The sequence below is a fragment of the Eufriesea mexicana genome, unplaced genomic scaffold (genome assembly GCF_001483705.2).
Source record: "Eufriesea mexicana isolate 0111107269 unplaced genomic scaffold, ASM148370v2 scaffold9538, whole genome shotgun sequence".
Classification (NCBI taxonomy): Eukaryota; Metazoa; Arthropoda; class Insecta; order Hymenoptera; family Apidae; genus Eufriesea; species Eufriesea mexicana.
The window spans coordinates 407,045-422,714 of NW_016917269.1; the positions used below are offsets into that span (position 1 = coordinate 407,045).

General features: G+C 26.3%; 4 protein-coding genes across 4 annotated transcripts in view; 2 read left to right on the forward strand and 2 right to left on the reverse strand.

The window, feature by feature from the left end:
- Window positions 1-706, reverse strand: part of sno (Protein strawberry notch) — a 7,709-nt gene extending 7,003 nt beyond the window's left edge. Inside the window, exon 1 of the mRNA XM_017908062.1 lies at window positions 306-706. Coding sequence (XP_017763551.1) covers window positions 306-308 — 3 coding nt within the window. The 5' untranslated portion in view covers window positions 309-706. The remainder of the gene's footprint in view (window positions 1-305) is intronic.
- Window positions 707-2,545: 1,839 nt separating this feature from the next.
- Window positions 2,546-5,066, forward strand: Set8 (SET domain containing 8). Its single transcript, XM_017908008.1, has 6 exons — window positions 2,546-2,823; window positions 3,475-3,680; window positions 3,868-3,991; window positions 4,127-4,500; window positions 4,567-4,757; window positions 4,830-5,066. Exons 1-6 carry the CDS (start codon window positions 2,760-2,762, stop codon window positions 5,038-5,040), a joined length of 1,170 nt encoding a protein of 389 aa, XP_017763497.1. The 5' UTR covers window positions 2,546-2,759; the 3' UTR covers window positions 5,041-5,066.
- Window positions 5,067-6,459: 1,393 nt separating this feature from the next.
- Window positions 6,460-9,035, reverse strand: LOC108553161 (uncharacterized). Its single transcript, XM_017907956.1, has 8 exons — window positions 8,988-9,035; window positions 8,796-8,903; window positions 8,661-8,726; window positions 8,472-8,587; window positions 8,077-8,355; window positions 7,788-7,995; window positions 7,471-7,697; window positions 6,460-7,393 (listed from the first exon to the last, which is right to left on the reverse strand). The coding sequence occupies exons 1-8, from the start codon at window positions 9,033-9,035 to the stop codon at window positions 6,460-6,462; spliced, it is 1,986 nt and encodes a 661-aa protein (XP_017763445.1).
- Window positions 9,036-9,456: 421 nt separating this feature from the next.
- Elp1 (elongator complex protein 1) lies at window positions 9,457-14,223 on the forward strand. Its single transcript, XM_017907990.1, has 11 exons — window positions 9,457-10,320; window positions 10,395-10,889; window positions 10,970-11,184; window positions 11,273-11,679; window positions 11,779-12,859; window positions 12,980-13,173; window positions 13,261-13,525; window positions 13,603-13,739; window positions 13,809-13,963; window positions 14,034-14,097; window positions 14,162-14,223. The coding sequence occupies exons 1-11, from the start codon at window positions 9,457-9,459 to the stop codon at window positions 14,221-14,223; spliced, it is 3,939 nt and encodes a 1,312-aa protein (XP_017763479.1).
- Window positions 14,224-15,670: the final 1,447 nt, after the last annotated feature.

The following is a 15,670-nucleotide window of genomic DNA, read 5'->3' on the forward strand; positions in this document are numbered from 1 at the left end:
AAAAAAAAAAAAAAAAAGAAAAAAAAAAGGTGTACGAAAAATAGAAAAAAAGCAAGGATGTTGTTTACGAACTTGTTTAACTATAAGAAAAAGCGGGAGGGATACGGAATAAGAAGAGGGAGAATGGTGTGTGAGTCATTTGAAATTAGAATAAGAGGGATTGTGTATATTCACGGTACACGGTTACCGCATCTAGAAGTTAGTCGTGCCAAGAGATGGATACACGAAAAAGAAATACGTATTGCACGAAAGAAGCGCGCCTTCTTACAAACATACTAATGAAACCGTCATAAACAAAAGCTTACCATAATAGAAGATCCTTTTAAAGCCTTTGCAGTTACAGAAGTATCGAGATAAATACGAGATCTTGACGGAACACTGGCGATGAATAATTATCTTTGCCGTGCAGTCGAAGATGCTGACTATGACAGGGTGCACGAGACACTTTTTTCCTCCTAACGAATCTCGTGTGTCGTGTCTCGTCAAATGGACATTACTCAGAGACAATCGAGTGGCCGGTGAATTGTGCGAACTAGGAAATCACAGTGTGAGAACTTACTGTGCGCTTAGGTCGAGCCATTTATGCGGTCTAAACCGAGCATACACTTGAAACGCGTTCGCCAAACACGGCTGCCGCCATCTTGGCTTTCGCCCGGCCCACGGTGCACCGCGATGCAAATACAAAAACACACGCGCTAGCTATGGCTACTGCTTGCGGAATATGATCGTGCGGTGTTGCCAAATCTACACGTTTAAGGGAACGTTCTCAGCAGCGCGTTAACTAAAAAATTACCGCTCATTCAAAGGAATAATTAATCGATGTATTTTTTCAATTCAATCAATAGTATGAATCAATAATTTCGAAATTAGTTAGGGATTTGAAACAGCGAAACATAACGTTTTATCGGTGCTTCAAGTACAAATAAAAAGAACGGAAAATTCTGACATCTATCGACTATTTCGTAACTACATTTTTCATGACAATGCATGCAAATTTAAAGCGAAGAGTGAGACAAGCGAGAATCGATGTAAATAATATTACTGAAATTTTTAGACATAACATGCAAATGTAGTAGTCAAAGGTAATTAAAAATTATTTGTGTCATATATTAAACCAATTTTTAAGTATTTGTTTAATTTAATAAAAAAATTTCAATTGATGTATTTATTTTTAATACCATTTAAACAAATAGTTCGTAGATTTACTCGTTCTGTGCTTTGCAGTAAAAATCACAAGTCACTCTAACAAAAAACACAAGAAGAATGAATAGACAAGTCATTAACACAGGTTAAAACGAATATTATAATTTTAACAATTGCTTATTTGAGCACGTGTACTTCCAAATCACAATGAACAGTAAACAAACCATGCATATCGCGTATCATGTGTTCGCAAGCGCGTGGTTACACTTAAATGAGTATAGTCGTATAGAAGCTTGGCAACGCTGCCAAGGCGCCGCGCTGATCGTTAGTTGATTTAAAGTATCCGCGGTAAAAAGAAAAGAATATGACAACTAACTCTATACAGAAATGTTGAATAACGTACATTTCGATGAATTTAGATTTGTTCATGAAAATCAAAGAATTTCAAGTAGCCATTTTGCTAAAATAATATGTATTCATCTAGTATTCTACGATTGCTTACCTAAATCTATCTAAAAAATAACATCGTTCTAATACGATCGATCCGAGCTTCGCGCCGCTCACAGCGACACATGGTGGCCAATTCGTGTAACTAAACAACATAGGAAAATGATTTGATTTCGTCAACTTTATGTCGCGAATATAGACAAGGAATATTTAAATTTATATTTAATTTATAGAAATACGTGTTCATATCGAATATCACCATTTTATTATTAAAAGTGTTTTATTTTTATTTTTTATTATAGTACGATGTATCTAAATTAGGTTAAATATTTATATTTCTCTAAAGCAATGTTCACGTTAATCACATAATACTGTATTTTTTATTCTTACAGTAAATAATTGCATTTTTGATACTCGCGTATTATATAAATATAAATAATAAGTGTCATATTGCATTTTTTAAAATTATTTTTGCATATACATATATGTATATTATATATATATACATATATGCACATATTATTTATATTTTGAAAATATTTATTTAGAAATTTTATGCTGTAACGGTTGAATTTTAGAGTTTGACATTTTTTTAACATATCAAACCATACAGATTAACATTATGAAATCATAGTTTATGAAATATGTGACTATATAGAAGATACGTTGTAAAAAACTATTCAGTTATTCATATATCAATTTGCAACTAATTGATTGTATTGTACAAACAACAAATTATATAAAAGGAATAGATAATAATAGAAAGCAAGCAAAAAAGCTTAATCTATAAAACACATTCTTAGCAAGAAAAAAAATATACATATAGTATCTAAAGCATACAGGTAGTATCTAATTTAATAATAGTGTATCGTAGTATAACAAGCAATGGCGACACATCCGGTGTATTATTTCGATGTTGTTTGTAACTACTACCTCGTCTTTTTGGAAGAATGCTTCGAACAGATCAATGAATTTGTTAATAACAACGGCAATAAATTATTTATTTTACAGTTTTAAGTGTTACTTTGTGCTCGCATGAATAAAACAAACATTGAGAAAAACAAGAGTGTGAAAATTTGAATTAACGAGAATCATTTGTGTTAAATATACCAACGTCGACTGGCATTGAAGTGAATCGAAACGACCGTTTCGCGTAACTAAAATTTTGTATGAGAAGAATAAATTCAGTATTCGTTCATTACATAGGGAAATCAAGGGCTAATATGGTGAAAGGTAGGAATACGATTCCAAAAAATTCATGTACACTTTCACTGAAGATTTTGTCTCAATAATCAGGTTATGTTTTGATAGATTTCACTTCCTCTCTCTCTCCATTTTGAATGTTATCTTGAAGACGCTAGTTTTCCAAAACATTTCATTCGAACATAGTTTCTTTATGACAAATTGACTCAAATCTCTTTTTATGTATATATATGTTCCTAAAATGTATTTCTAATTAAATAGAATTATATATCCGGAAATATCATATTTTATGTTTTCGTTTCATGCATATTTCATGTTTTGTTATTTATTCATAAGAACATAGACGATATAATTATTACGACAATAATAATTTTTGCGAAGTTGTAGATGTTACAGATAATTGATGCGCGCATGACATCTCTGACAGCACGATATTCATAGATACGCACGGCATAGTTCGTATAGGTTTTTTTTAATTACAGAAATAAAATATAAAACTTTATTAGTTACACAATATGTATAATTTTAATATACATATAACATAAAAATAAAATGTTAAATTAAATTAATTAAATATCATAATCGGCTACAATATTTGGTTTTTATATTGCAATATTTATTATTGTTGTACTTGAAAATTTAAAAAATTCTGATTTTGTAGAGAATTTAATTTAATTGTAGGAAGACAAAAACGTGTACAAGCAAAAAATACAGTTTCTACAAGAGCTACTGTTTCACCCATACAATGTGATATAAATTTACCGATGAAGAAAGAGACCAAGCTAAATGATAATAAAAATGTAAAACATTTTAATTCGGATGAATTCCATTCAGTATCTGAAACACATAAATCATCTATCTGCATAAGTTCTTTTTTTTATACACAAGTATGTAATTTTTTCAAATATTATGAAATTAAATAATAATTTATATTTACAGAGAAATTAGTGTCTGAATTATATTTATATTCTCTTAATTTTATTGTTTTATATGATTCATATATAAAATAATGTTTTTTATTAAAAACAATATGTATTATTAAACTATAATAGTGTTATGTATTTTAAAATGTAGATTAAAGATGTTTCTACAAATAAGACTTCTATAGTACCTATTGAAGAAAGGTTTTATAGAAGTGAAGAAACTAATGATATACAAAATGATATCCTCACTGATGTTGGCCACTTCAGAACAGATGGTAACATTTTATTATTTGGTATTAATTGTTATTCTATAATATAATACACTGTTAATTGATAGTCATTAATGTACATTTAAATGATATTATTCATAACTGTTGTTAACAACTGTTAAGTATATAATAAAATTTCAGAAACCCCTGTAGCAGTACCTATTCATGGTCCATCAACTCCGCACAGAATTAACATGCCTAACAACCAATTAGAAGATCTAGATGAAAGAAATCTAAATAATGAAAAGCACAAGAAACCTGTAATAACTCCAGCAATTAATTTGGAACATCAACCATTAAAAAAACCTGCTAATCGTGGTCGTAGAAAATTATACAGCAATCAGTCTGCTACAAATCGTTCGACAGATTCTTCAAATATCAAAAGTACAAATCACAAACTTACTGACTACTTTCCAGTTCGCCGCAGTGTAAGAAAATCTAAAAAAGTTGTATTAGAAGAGAAACAACGTGATATGGAAAATAAAGTACTTTGTCAAGTAGAAGAAGGTTTAGAGGTAAAATAAATTGCTGAAAAAAATTGTTATATTTTTATAAATTCCGCATAAAATACTGTTATTTAGGTAAGACATTTTGCTGGTAAAGGACGAGGGGTAATAACAACGCGAAATTTTATGAAAGGGGAATTTGTAGTAGAATATATTGGTGAACTAATTGATCAAGTGACAGCAAAAAAACGAGAAAAAATATACGCCCAAGACCAGAACACTGGATGTTATATGTATTATTTTCAACATCGTAATCATCAGTATTGGTAGGTATATATTAAATTATTTTTAAAGTTATTGCAAGTTATTGACTACTTACATTATCATTATATTTTTAGTGTCGATGCAACAGCAGAGACTGATAAGTTAGGTAGATTAGTAAATCATTCAAGAAACGGTAATTTAACTGCACGAGTCGTAGAAGTAGGGTCGACGCCTCATCTGGTACTTACAGCAAAGGAAAATATACCCATTGGAGTGGAAGTAACATATGACTATGGAGATCGAAGTCGCGAAGCTATTCGTCATCATCCATGGTTGGCATTATAGCGGTTTCAATTAATTAGTTACATTGTACAGCAGAATTCGTTCAATTGATTTTGTTCCTCCTATGAAGGAACAATAAATATATAGAAACTTTTAGTTGAATTTTATGAAATAAGAATACGCAAAGAATACATTTCTGTACTTCTGCTTTAATATGACAAGCGTGTAATTATGTAATTCCTTACCTATATAACAAAACACAAGAAATTAGGAATGTTTAATATTCTATAAAATGAATAGTATAGCTTAATTGCATGTTTAAACTATATTGCATAATTTTCATTTATCATAAAAACAAATTTACAAAATATATATTAAAGGTTTTTAATTATATATTTTTTTAATGCTGACACTATTATATTTAGTTATTATTCCATGACTGTATGATATTTTTCTGTTACAGTTTAGAGACAATCATATACAGTTTCTTCACAATTTATAACAAATGCTTCATCTAGTCCTAGATTTAGTCTAGTATTGATTAAAGTTAAGGTACGTCATTAGACACCTTAAAGTACTAGGCTAAAACTTTTTCTGGCTGAAGAATTTGTGGTATATTGACATAATTATAAATATTTCTCATTCTTTTAAGTGTATAATTACAGAGTATTTCAGTCTCTGTATCGCGATATTTATATTATAAAGAAGTCCCTTTACTTTGTCAATTTATCACTGCCAAGTTCCAAATGATATGAAAATTAGCTTATAATTAACTTCACAAATGAAAGATATCGTAGAATAAAAGTAGTTTAATTAACAAAGAGAAATAACATTCACATCAGATCCTTTTGAACATTAAAAAAACTGATGTATGATAATTCCTTTTATGTTATATGCAAATAAGAAAACGAAAAAAATGCCTTCATATGAAAGAATAAAATATTTGATCATATCAATTATACTAAATAAATCTTTATAATATTTTATGTGTATCTTGCATCTAAGTACTTTCACCAATATTTTATCAGTATTTCTTTTATCGAATAATATTTACTATTAATTTTAAATATACTTTATAATAACTTATAAAATGAGTTAACAATTCTTTATTGTAAGATTCTATTGTCGCGAATTATGTTTATGCGATAATTTATTCATGTTTTTATCAATACATTAACGCATTTTATATGATTATATAATACAAACAAACTTTTTTAAATTAAAAATCTATATTGATATTAGTATTGTAATGCTATATGTTAGTGTTAACCATTATCATTATTCTCATTGGTATTATACAGGATACAACTTGTACAAACACTTTTATTTTAATGAGAATCGGACAAAATATGTAATTTGTCCCGAATTTGTAAATAAACATTCTTCACAGTATGTATTCTTACTAAATATGTTATTTTACTGTTATTTAAATGAAAATACTTTATTCATAATACAAAGTATTTTCATTACAATAAATACACATTATATAATTTCTTTCTGTTCACTTTTTACTTTAGTTTCTTCATCATCTTCAGAATTTTCGCCATTTCCTATAAAAGTTTCTTCTTCCACTTTTAAAAATGGTGGTAAAGAAAAAGATGAGAATTCTGTATTTTTTGGTAAAGATATATTAATAGTCGGTGGTATTTTTCCCATTAAATTGTCGTTTATATTTCTTTCTGTTGAATTTTGTTTGCTTTCATTAATTGTTTTATTAATATTGGATTTTTCAGGCAATTCATTTAATTGTAGCTCTGTTGCATTATTAGAACCTTTATTATCCCTCTGTATTACGGAAAAAATATTAAATAAGGGCATTGGTGGAGGTGTGGGAATTCGATGAAGTTGTTCATTTGAAGCAGTTTTTATTATAGATTTATACATCCGTTGAAGAGCCTTTGATTCTCTTTCAGACATAGACTTTTTTTTATCGGCTAAAGCATCTTTTAATTCAGTCATAAAATTTTTAAATAGCATTTTATCTCGATTATAATTATACAATGATATTTCGTCGGTTCCTTCACTCAAAGGTTTTAGGTATTCTTCTGTAATATATTCTTCAAATACTTCATCTATAATTTCCGGTTCCGAATCAGCTACGATACGAGTATCGGAATTTTCAATTGATGTTGGAATATTTGTTTGTAATCGATTAATCGTGGAGTCACTAATGTGGAATTTTACAAGAAATAAACAGCTAAATTCAAGAAAATCTTTTGCAGTCTCAATACTTTTTTCAGCTGCATTTAACTTTTGTGCTGTATTTTTCATACAATCTTCGTTAGTTATATTTTCAATTACATCATTATCAATATCTTGAAGTACTGATAATATATGACTATAGGCCAATTGTAATTTATTAGATGCTAAATAAAGATGCATATATAAATCTTGCCATTTTGATGAATTTGATCCTCTAAAATAATGAAGACACATAAATACCTTGTAATCTACTTAGTTCTAAATAAGAACATTGCAATAAAATATCCTTACTTGTATTGATATAATACAGGTTCCAATTTAAAATTATAATAAGCATCAATATATTCAGAGAATTTTTTTTTGTAGATGCTTAAATTCACAATTAAGAAATGAATGATATAGGACAATTTTAATTCGGGAACTTTTTTATATGATTGTCGCCAAGTATGATTATCATATGCAACAGCTAATAAATGTAATGTCTCGGACTGTGTAAGAACATAAGTGTGATATAGAATCTATTTAAAAAAAATATCAATATATAATCGGACAAAGATACACGAATATTAATCACAAAATAATAATTTAAAATTTTATTATATTTCAACCTTTAATTTTTGATAATTTATTTCACCAAGTACTTCAAATGATTCACTTTCAAATTTTGTTAATAATTCTTCATTACAAATATTTATTGGTAACAATTTTATAAGAATTAAAGAAGTATGATAGTATATACAAGAAATATCTCCCATACATTTCACTAAACTTTCCATTATTGGTTGTAAATATTTCAATCTACCTGCTGTAAGATCACTATTAAATTGAACACATTAATATCAAAATTATATAAAAAATAATATAAGATCCAATGATTTATAAAATTCAAAAGCTTACCAAAATTGTTGGAAACCTTTTCCTCTGTTTAATTTTATTTTATATCCATATTTCAAAATTTTCATTCCTTTTTTACAAAGATCAAAACAATCGTTCTGTAAAGACACAACAGATTTTAAATCTATATGTGTATTTATTCTCAAAAATTCCATATAACTAATATAAGATAATACAGTTAATGCAAATAAACTAGCAGATTTTCTATACTGAGTATAATAAAATGTATACATGGAAGATGATAAAATTGTACCAAATAAAACAAATTTTGATATTATAGTCCTGAAAAAAATTAATATAATTATTATTTTATTCAATTTAATTATTTGCTAGTATAGTTTATATATTTTTCTAATTTTGCTATTTTCTATATTTTTTTGATGATTTAAAATTTTTACCTCCATGATTTATAATCATATTTATTCAAAAGACTATGTATTGCAAAACTATGATCACTTAAAAGAATTTTTGCATTTAAAATATTTTTCATCTGTTTATTAGATGTATTATCATCCTAGTATAAATAAAATTCTGTGTTATAAATAGTTCATGATATTATGTATATATGCAGATTTTTATATTTGTACCTGTATTATCCCCAAATATATAACATATAAATGTTTAAAAACATTTTTTACTTTGAGTATGATATCCTAAAAATATATAAATGTTTATAACATATATATTATATAATGTTTATTGATTTATTTAAAGAAACTCACAAATAATTTCGAGTTTTTTTTTTCATTTTTATGTGTTAATCTTTCTATTTTTACACTTTCAAAGTCAGTATAACCTAATTTACATAAATATTCGTGTAAAGGTGAATCCTATAAATAATGAATAAAGAACATAAAATACTAAATAATTATATTATTGAATATTAATAAAAATATATTCAAAATTTTTAGTACTTCTATGACAACATCTTCATCTTCATTATCGATATCATTAATATTCATGATGTACTTATATTTAAACAAAATTAATGATTTATTAATACTTAACGCAAGAAGTAAAATTTCATATTACTAAAATACACTTGTCACAATTTTTTATTAATACAATTTAGGTTAGAAAAACACATTTCGCATATTACTTTATTATTTTTTCGTTGTTATATATGTAATTTAAATAATGTAATCGTTTTTATGCAATACTGTTTTTGTTTATAATATTATTTAATTTATTCTATTTATATAAAATATGAAATCTATGGATTTGTTTCTATTGTTCTATAAGTACACATAAAGCTGTTTCGTATATTACTTTGTAACTGCATATAGGTTAGTTCTTGAGGTGCACATTTTTGTGTCTGCGGTAAATTACAGAAAATATTTTGTATAATTTTTCATACATTTTAATTGTTTGTAATCATTTAAAATGAAAAATTTGACAGTGACACAACGTGCCAGTCGTACTTTAAATATCCTAGAAAATCAAATTACAAATTCAAGTGATTTAAAGATACTATATGCTATCAATTCTAACAATGGTGATTCTTATATATACTTAAAAAATAAATTATATAAAATTCCATTTAATCGTGTAGAAAACATAAGTTCCTATGACATTAATGAAAATTTAGAATTTGTTAGTTTAGAATATTGTAGCATATCTCAACAATTATATGGTGCTTGCAAGTCTGGTAATATTATAAGAATAAATATTGAATCTGAAATTAAATTTGAGTTAATAACGCAATTAAACGAAGATTTACAATGTATGAAACTAAGCCCAGATCATGAAATGATCATATTAGTTACAATTAATGATATTATGATAACAATGGTATCTACTTTTCAAATAATATCAAAGATAGATCTGCATGCACAACATTTTGGTCAAAAACAATTTGTAACTGTTGGTTGGGGTAAAAAGGAAACTCAGTTCCATGGATCAGAAGGAAAAAAAGCAGCAATAGTTAAACCAACAGAAATCAATGAAAATAATCTAGATGATGGATTATGTAGAATAACTTGGCGTGAAGATGGTTCATTATTTGCTATTAGTTTTGTACACCATAAAAGTAAAATTAGGCAATTCAAAGTATTTAGCAGAGAGGGTATTTTACAATATACCAGTGAATTAACTAATGGTTTGGAAGAATCATTATCATGGAAACCATCTGGTAATTTAATTGCAACAACACAAATTTTGCAGAATAAACATGTTGTTGCATTTTTTGAGAAAAATGGTTTAAAACATAGAGAATTTTTACTTCCATTTAAACCAAAAGAAATTAGAGTACGTATCAATATATTATTATTCTTAATAAATTTAGTTATGATAATTCTATTATTTTTAAATTTATGTTATAGGTAAAAGATTTAATTTGGTCCCCAGATTCAGAAATTTTGGCTATTTGGTGTCAAATTGAAAAAGATACTTCTTCAGTTCTTCAATTATGGACAGAAAATAATTATCATTGGTATTTGAAACAGTCTATTAAATTTCCCATAAATAATTCATTGATATATGCTACATGGAGCACATCTTATTTAAAAAAGTTGATTCTTTTAACTGACAAAGAATTTATCACTTGTGATTATAATTGGTCTGTTGATCATAGTAGAGGCACAACTGTACATGATAAATCTGTTATTGCAGTCATTGATGGAAATAATTTGTTAGTGACTGGTCTTAGAGTTGGAATTGTACCACCACCAATGGCACATCAAACTTTAGAAACTTCTGAATCCATAAATGCTATTGTTTTTGCACCAGATACAAAAAATAAAGCTACTTGGATTGATAGTAATACATTCTTTTGTGTTTCTGCTAGTAACAAATTAATATTTTATAAACATTTAATGGTAAACAAATTAATTATAAATTATTTAAAATTTTATAAATAATTTATACTTTATAATTAATAATATACTTAAACAATTAGGATTCATCACTGTTAGAGTATAAACATATTGGAACATATAGTATTAAATGGGCTGTTCCTCTGGAATATAAAAATTTTGTCTACAACATGCACCATTTTCTATGGCTTGATGAAACTAATATCTCATGCTCATTGTCAATTAATAATCAAAGTTTTTTTTGTATTTTATCATTAAATGCAATTGAAGATCAAATTCAAGGACAAGTAATATTGGGGTATAATCTTTTTAAAAAATTTTATACATTAAGAGTACAAAAACTTAAAATATAGTTTTGAAAATTAATTGCTTAATAATGTTTTTAGGGAAATATACATTATGGATGGTTTAATTCAACAAATAGTGCCTTCTCCTGATTCAGGACAGGCATATATAATTGTAGAAAATTCTATTGTAAAATATACAAAAGAAACAGAAATAATTCCAATTGATGTGCAATTACAGGAATATATTTATAAAGTAGAAGTTGTGAAAATTGCTGTGAAGCATGTAATACTGTCATTATATCATAGAAATTGCTTTGCAATTAATGGAAAACAAATTGCTAACAATATCACAAGCTTTTTTGTCCATTCAGAATTTTTACTCCTTACAACTACACAACATACTTTAATATGTGTTAATTTAAATGAAGATGATTTTGAAGAATTAGTAAAACAGGATTTAACCGTGAAACCATGGGAAAATCATTCCAATGAAAAAGTACTCTCAGGTACAATAATTATTAATTTTTTATTGCTAAGTTATATATTATTCTTAAATTAAGTTATAATTTTAATGCTATAATTATAATTAGTACTCATTTTTTCAGATTTGAATATTAGAAGAATAGAAAGAGGATCTCAATTGATTGCTGCTATTCCAAAAGATTCCAGGACTGTTTTACAAATGCCTCGTGGAAATTTAGAATGCATTCAACCAAGAGCATTGTCTTTGTACATTATCGGCTTTTATTTAGATAATTGCGATTATTTATCTGCATTCGATTTAATGCGAAGAGAACGAATAAATTTGAATTTGATCTATGACCATAATCCAAAGAAATTCATTGAAAATGCAAATAAATTTGTTGAACAAGTTTATAAACCTTGTTGGTTGAGTTTATTTTTATCTGAGTTAACAGATGAAAATGTCATCATGACAATATATGCAAATTATTATCGAAGACATCGATCGAAATCAAACAACTTTGAGATGAATAAAATTGAATTGATTTGCGACTTATTGCAAAGCATCATGGAACGTAGCAATCATGTTAATCAATTAATTCAACCGATATTAATCAGTTTGGTGAAAGGAAAAAGAAGACGAGGATTGGAAGCTGCTTTGACAAAAATAAAGGACATTCGAAAACTAGAAGCAAAACTAACAGAAACTGAAGAATACACAATGTCTAATGAAGCACTAAAATATTTATTGTATATAGTAGATGTAAATATTTTATTCGATATAGCTTTAGGAATGTATGATTTTGATTTGACCATGTTCATTGCTTCTAAGTCACAAAAAGATCCTAAAGAATATATTCCATTTTTAAATGATTTAAAAATACTTAATGAAAATTGTATGAAATATTCTATTGATTTATATTTAAAACGTTATGAGTCCGCTCTTGAACATATTGTGAAAGAATCAAACAAATTTAATGACTGTCTAAATTTAATACGTAATTACAACCTATATACGAAAGCCCTAAAATTATTTGAAAAGGAAAGTGAAAAGTACAAGGAGGTGGCTAAAATTTATGGCGAATTTTTGTTAAAAAAACGACTCTATTACGAAGCTGGAATCATGTTCTCCAGAAGCGGTAATTTTAAAGAAGCTTTGAATGCTTATAAACAAGCTAGCAGCTGGCAAGATGTTCTTATCCTATCTACACAAATGGAATTAAGGTTAATATAAGTATTAAAATATTAATGTCATAATTATTATAAATGTCTAAAATGTAAATATCTCATACTTAAAAAGATTAAATAAATCATAAATCTATAATATAACATTAAATGTTTTAGCACAACAGAAAAATGTGTGCTTTACAAGGATCTTGCAGAACGTCTAAACACTGATAAAAAATATGAAGAAGCTGCACATATTTTAATGACTTATTTGAAAGATGCAGAGGAAGCAATAGTCTCTTTGTGTAATGGTAAACAATGGAAAAATGCTGTAAGAATTGCGCATGACACTGAAAATTTTAATTTGATAGGTAAGTTTACATTTCTTAAAATAATATGTAAGTCAAATACCAACTTGAATATCTTGATATTTATTAATAGAGATTGTAATATTTTAGATTCTCGTATACGATCTAGTGTATATGAATATGCAGATCATGTAATGTTTCAAATAAAGAAAAATAAACAAGATTTTGAACAATATAAATTACGTCTTATGACAGTCAGGGATAATATTTCTCAAAAAAATGTAAAATCATATAATGAAATACTTTGTGACAGCAAATCTGTATGTGATAAAGGCATTTCTGATATTCTTAGTGATACAAGTAGTATTGTTAGTTCAACTTCTAGTCAAAGATCAAAATTATCTACTTTATCTGGGTAAAAATATATGCGAATATTTTTAATGATCTATAGTTATATTGAAAATAATATATTCATATACATAACATTTTTAGAAAAAGTTACAGATCAAGCAAAAATCGTAGAAAACAAGAAAGGAAACTTTTAAGTTTGAAAGAGGGCAGTGTATTTGAGGATCTTGCATTAATACAAACTTTATATCAAATTATTAGCAATACGTATAAAGAATGTGGTTTGTATACTTACTCATAACAATCAATTGCATGTTAAATATCAAGCAAAATAATATTTTGTACTTCAGAGGATTTACATGTATTGATACAAATGCTTGTATACTTTGATGATGATGAATATGCTGCAAAAATTCAAAATTGTATGGAAAAGTTACTTTCAATAATAGAGAAGAGTAAATCTGAAATCTGGGACAAATCTGCGCCCTCAAGCTTAACAGAAATGGTATATATTATACTATATTTATAAGTAAATTAATTAATTGTATAACATTTTATGTTTACAAAAATTTCAGGAAAATGAAGAATTCGTAGCGTCAATGGATTTACAAGGTTTATCTTTTTGTCAAAAATTAGTTGGTAAGCTATTATTATTTTATGTTGCTAACAAAATGTTTATTTCAATTACTGTTAATATTTTCAGAACCTTATATTACACGTCCACCAGTAGTTAACTTTTCATCTTGGAAATTGAATATATTCTAATACTTAACTAAACTAAATTATATTTTATAATCTCAGAATCTTCCTATTTTTAAAAAAAATACATTTGTTTTGTGTTTATTTTTCCATTTATTTAATAAATCTCTAAATTGTGTATCGTTAAGACAATTTTTCTATAGCTATATGAAATAAAATATATTACAATAATTATTTTAATTTATAACAAAGTTTTGCGAGGCGAACTCGCAGCCTTATACTAATCCACGATTTATATTATAAAACAAGTATTCCAATATAAGTTTAAATATACATATTATAATATGATCTAGATTTCTATAAATGATATATGATCCCCTGAAAAACATTATTACAGTTTATTTTCTACTGAAATTTTCATTACATAAATTTTAAACAATATTTACGTTCCAAATGCACAAATAATCTGGCAAAACGCCAAATATGAACAATTATGTTCATCGATATAATATTTGTGAAAATATTAGTATCAAAGTAGGGATTATTAATATTGTCTGAAATACTCGGGTATTTTCATATGTTTAAAATTATTTATAGAACTAATATCAAAATAAAAATGTGTTTATAATCATGAATAAAAGTTAAAATTTCTTCAATATTTCAGTATAAAAGATATAATTTATAATTTAAATACTCAAAAATCTTGTTTCAAATTACATAAAAAATCGGCAAAATGTTTAGTAGCACGTTTAAAAATTATTCCATTTTAGTTTATTTCGTAATAATTTTTAATTTATAAAATATATTAATAATATTCTACTAATTAATTGAATTATGTTATATTGTACATTAGATGTAATTTAGAATGGTTATTATTGTTGTATTTCTTATAATTAAATTTTAGTTATATATTATGTTAATTTTTAAAATAATTATGATAAATATAGTTGGAATGGAATCTAAAATTTCTCAGTCTTTAGGACCATACACATCACATCATTTTGCCGAAATTTTACAAAATTTAAACGGAGATCGTTCAGCAAACGTTTGTTACTTTTTCTATAATCCAAAAGATATATATGTACATATTCATCTCTATCAATTGAATATACTCTCATGCTTCTTCCTTTTCTTTTTTGCTATATTAGAAAACTTTCTATATTATTACCCTAAATTCTGTAATTACGTGTAAAGATAAGAAAATCTTCAATAAGCAATTTCCCTGTTGAATATCTGATTTTAATAAAGCAGATATTACTCGACAATAATATCGCGAATAAAAAATATCCGAGCTGAATTAAATCATACGAAATTACTTATTAAAATTTTTCTTTCTTTTTTACGAACTTCGTACAACAGCCCCGTAATATTCAGAATTAGAACGTCCCATTTTTAATAGAACTTAAATACTTGAAGCAAACATCTATAATTATAAACGAGACTATCGTTCACAAGTTTTGAATTTAATCGATAAATAGAAATTTTCACATTTTGAATACTGTTTTCAAACGAC

What these genes read in the sequence shown, in the direction of transcription:
- Set8 (XM_017908008.1), top strand. Translation starts at nt 2,760, where the DNA reads ATGAGAAGAATAAATTCAGTATTCGTTCATTACATAGGGAAATCAAGG. An exon ending in TGGCCACTTCAGAACAGATG is followed by an intron (nt 3,992 to 4,126) that starts GTAACATTTTAT and finishes ATAAAATTTCAG; the next exon opens with AAACCCCTGTAGCAGTACCT. An exon ending in CATCGTAATCATCAGTATTG is followed by an intron (nt 4,758 to 4,829) that starts GTAGGTATATAT and finishes TTATATTTTTAG; the next exon opens with TGTCGATGCAACAGCAGAGA.
- LOC108553161 (XM_017907956.1), bottom strand. Translation starts at nt 9,035, where the DNA reads ATGAATATTAATGATATCGATAATGAAGATGAAGATGTTGTCATAGAA. An exon ending in AAAAAAACTCGAAATTATTT is followed by an intron (nt 8,727 to 8,795) that starts GTGAGTTTCTTT and finishes ATATATTTTTAG; the next exon opens with GATATCATACTCAAAGTAAA. An exon ending in TATGATTATAAATCATGGAG is followed by an intron (nt 8,356 to 8,471) that starts GTAAAAATTTTA and finishes AATTTTTTTCAG; the next exon opens with GACTATAATATCAAAATTTG.
- Elp1 (XM_017907990.1), top strand. Translation starts at nt 9,457, where the DNA reads ATGAAAAATTTGACAGTGACACAACGTGCCAGTCGTACTTTAAATATC. An exon ending in CAATGAAAAAGTACTCTCAG is followed by an intron (nt 11,680 to 11,778) that starts GTACAATAATTA and finishes TCATTTTTTCAG; the next exon opens with ATTTGAATATTAGAAGAATA. An exon ending in TGAAAATTTTAATTTGATAG is followed by an intron (nt 13,174 to 13,260) that starts GTAAGTTTACAT and finishes GTAATATTTTAG; the next exon opens with ATTCTCGTATACGATCTAGT.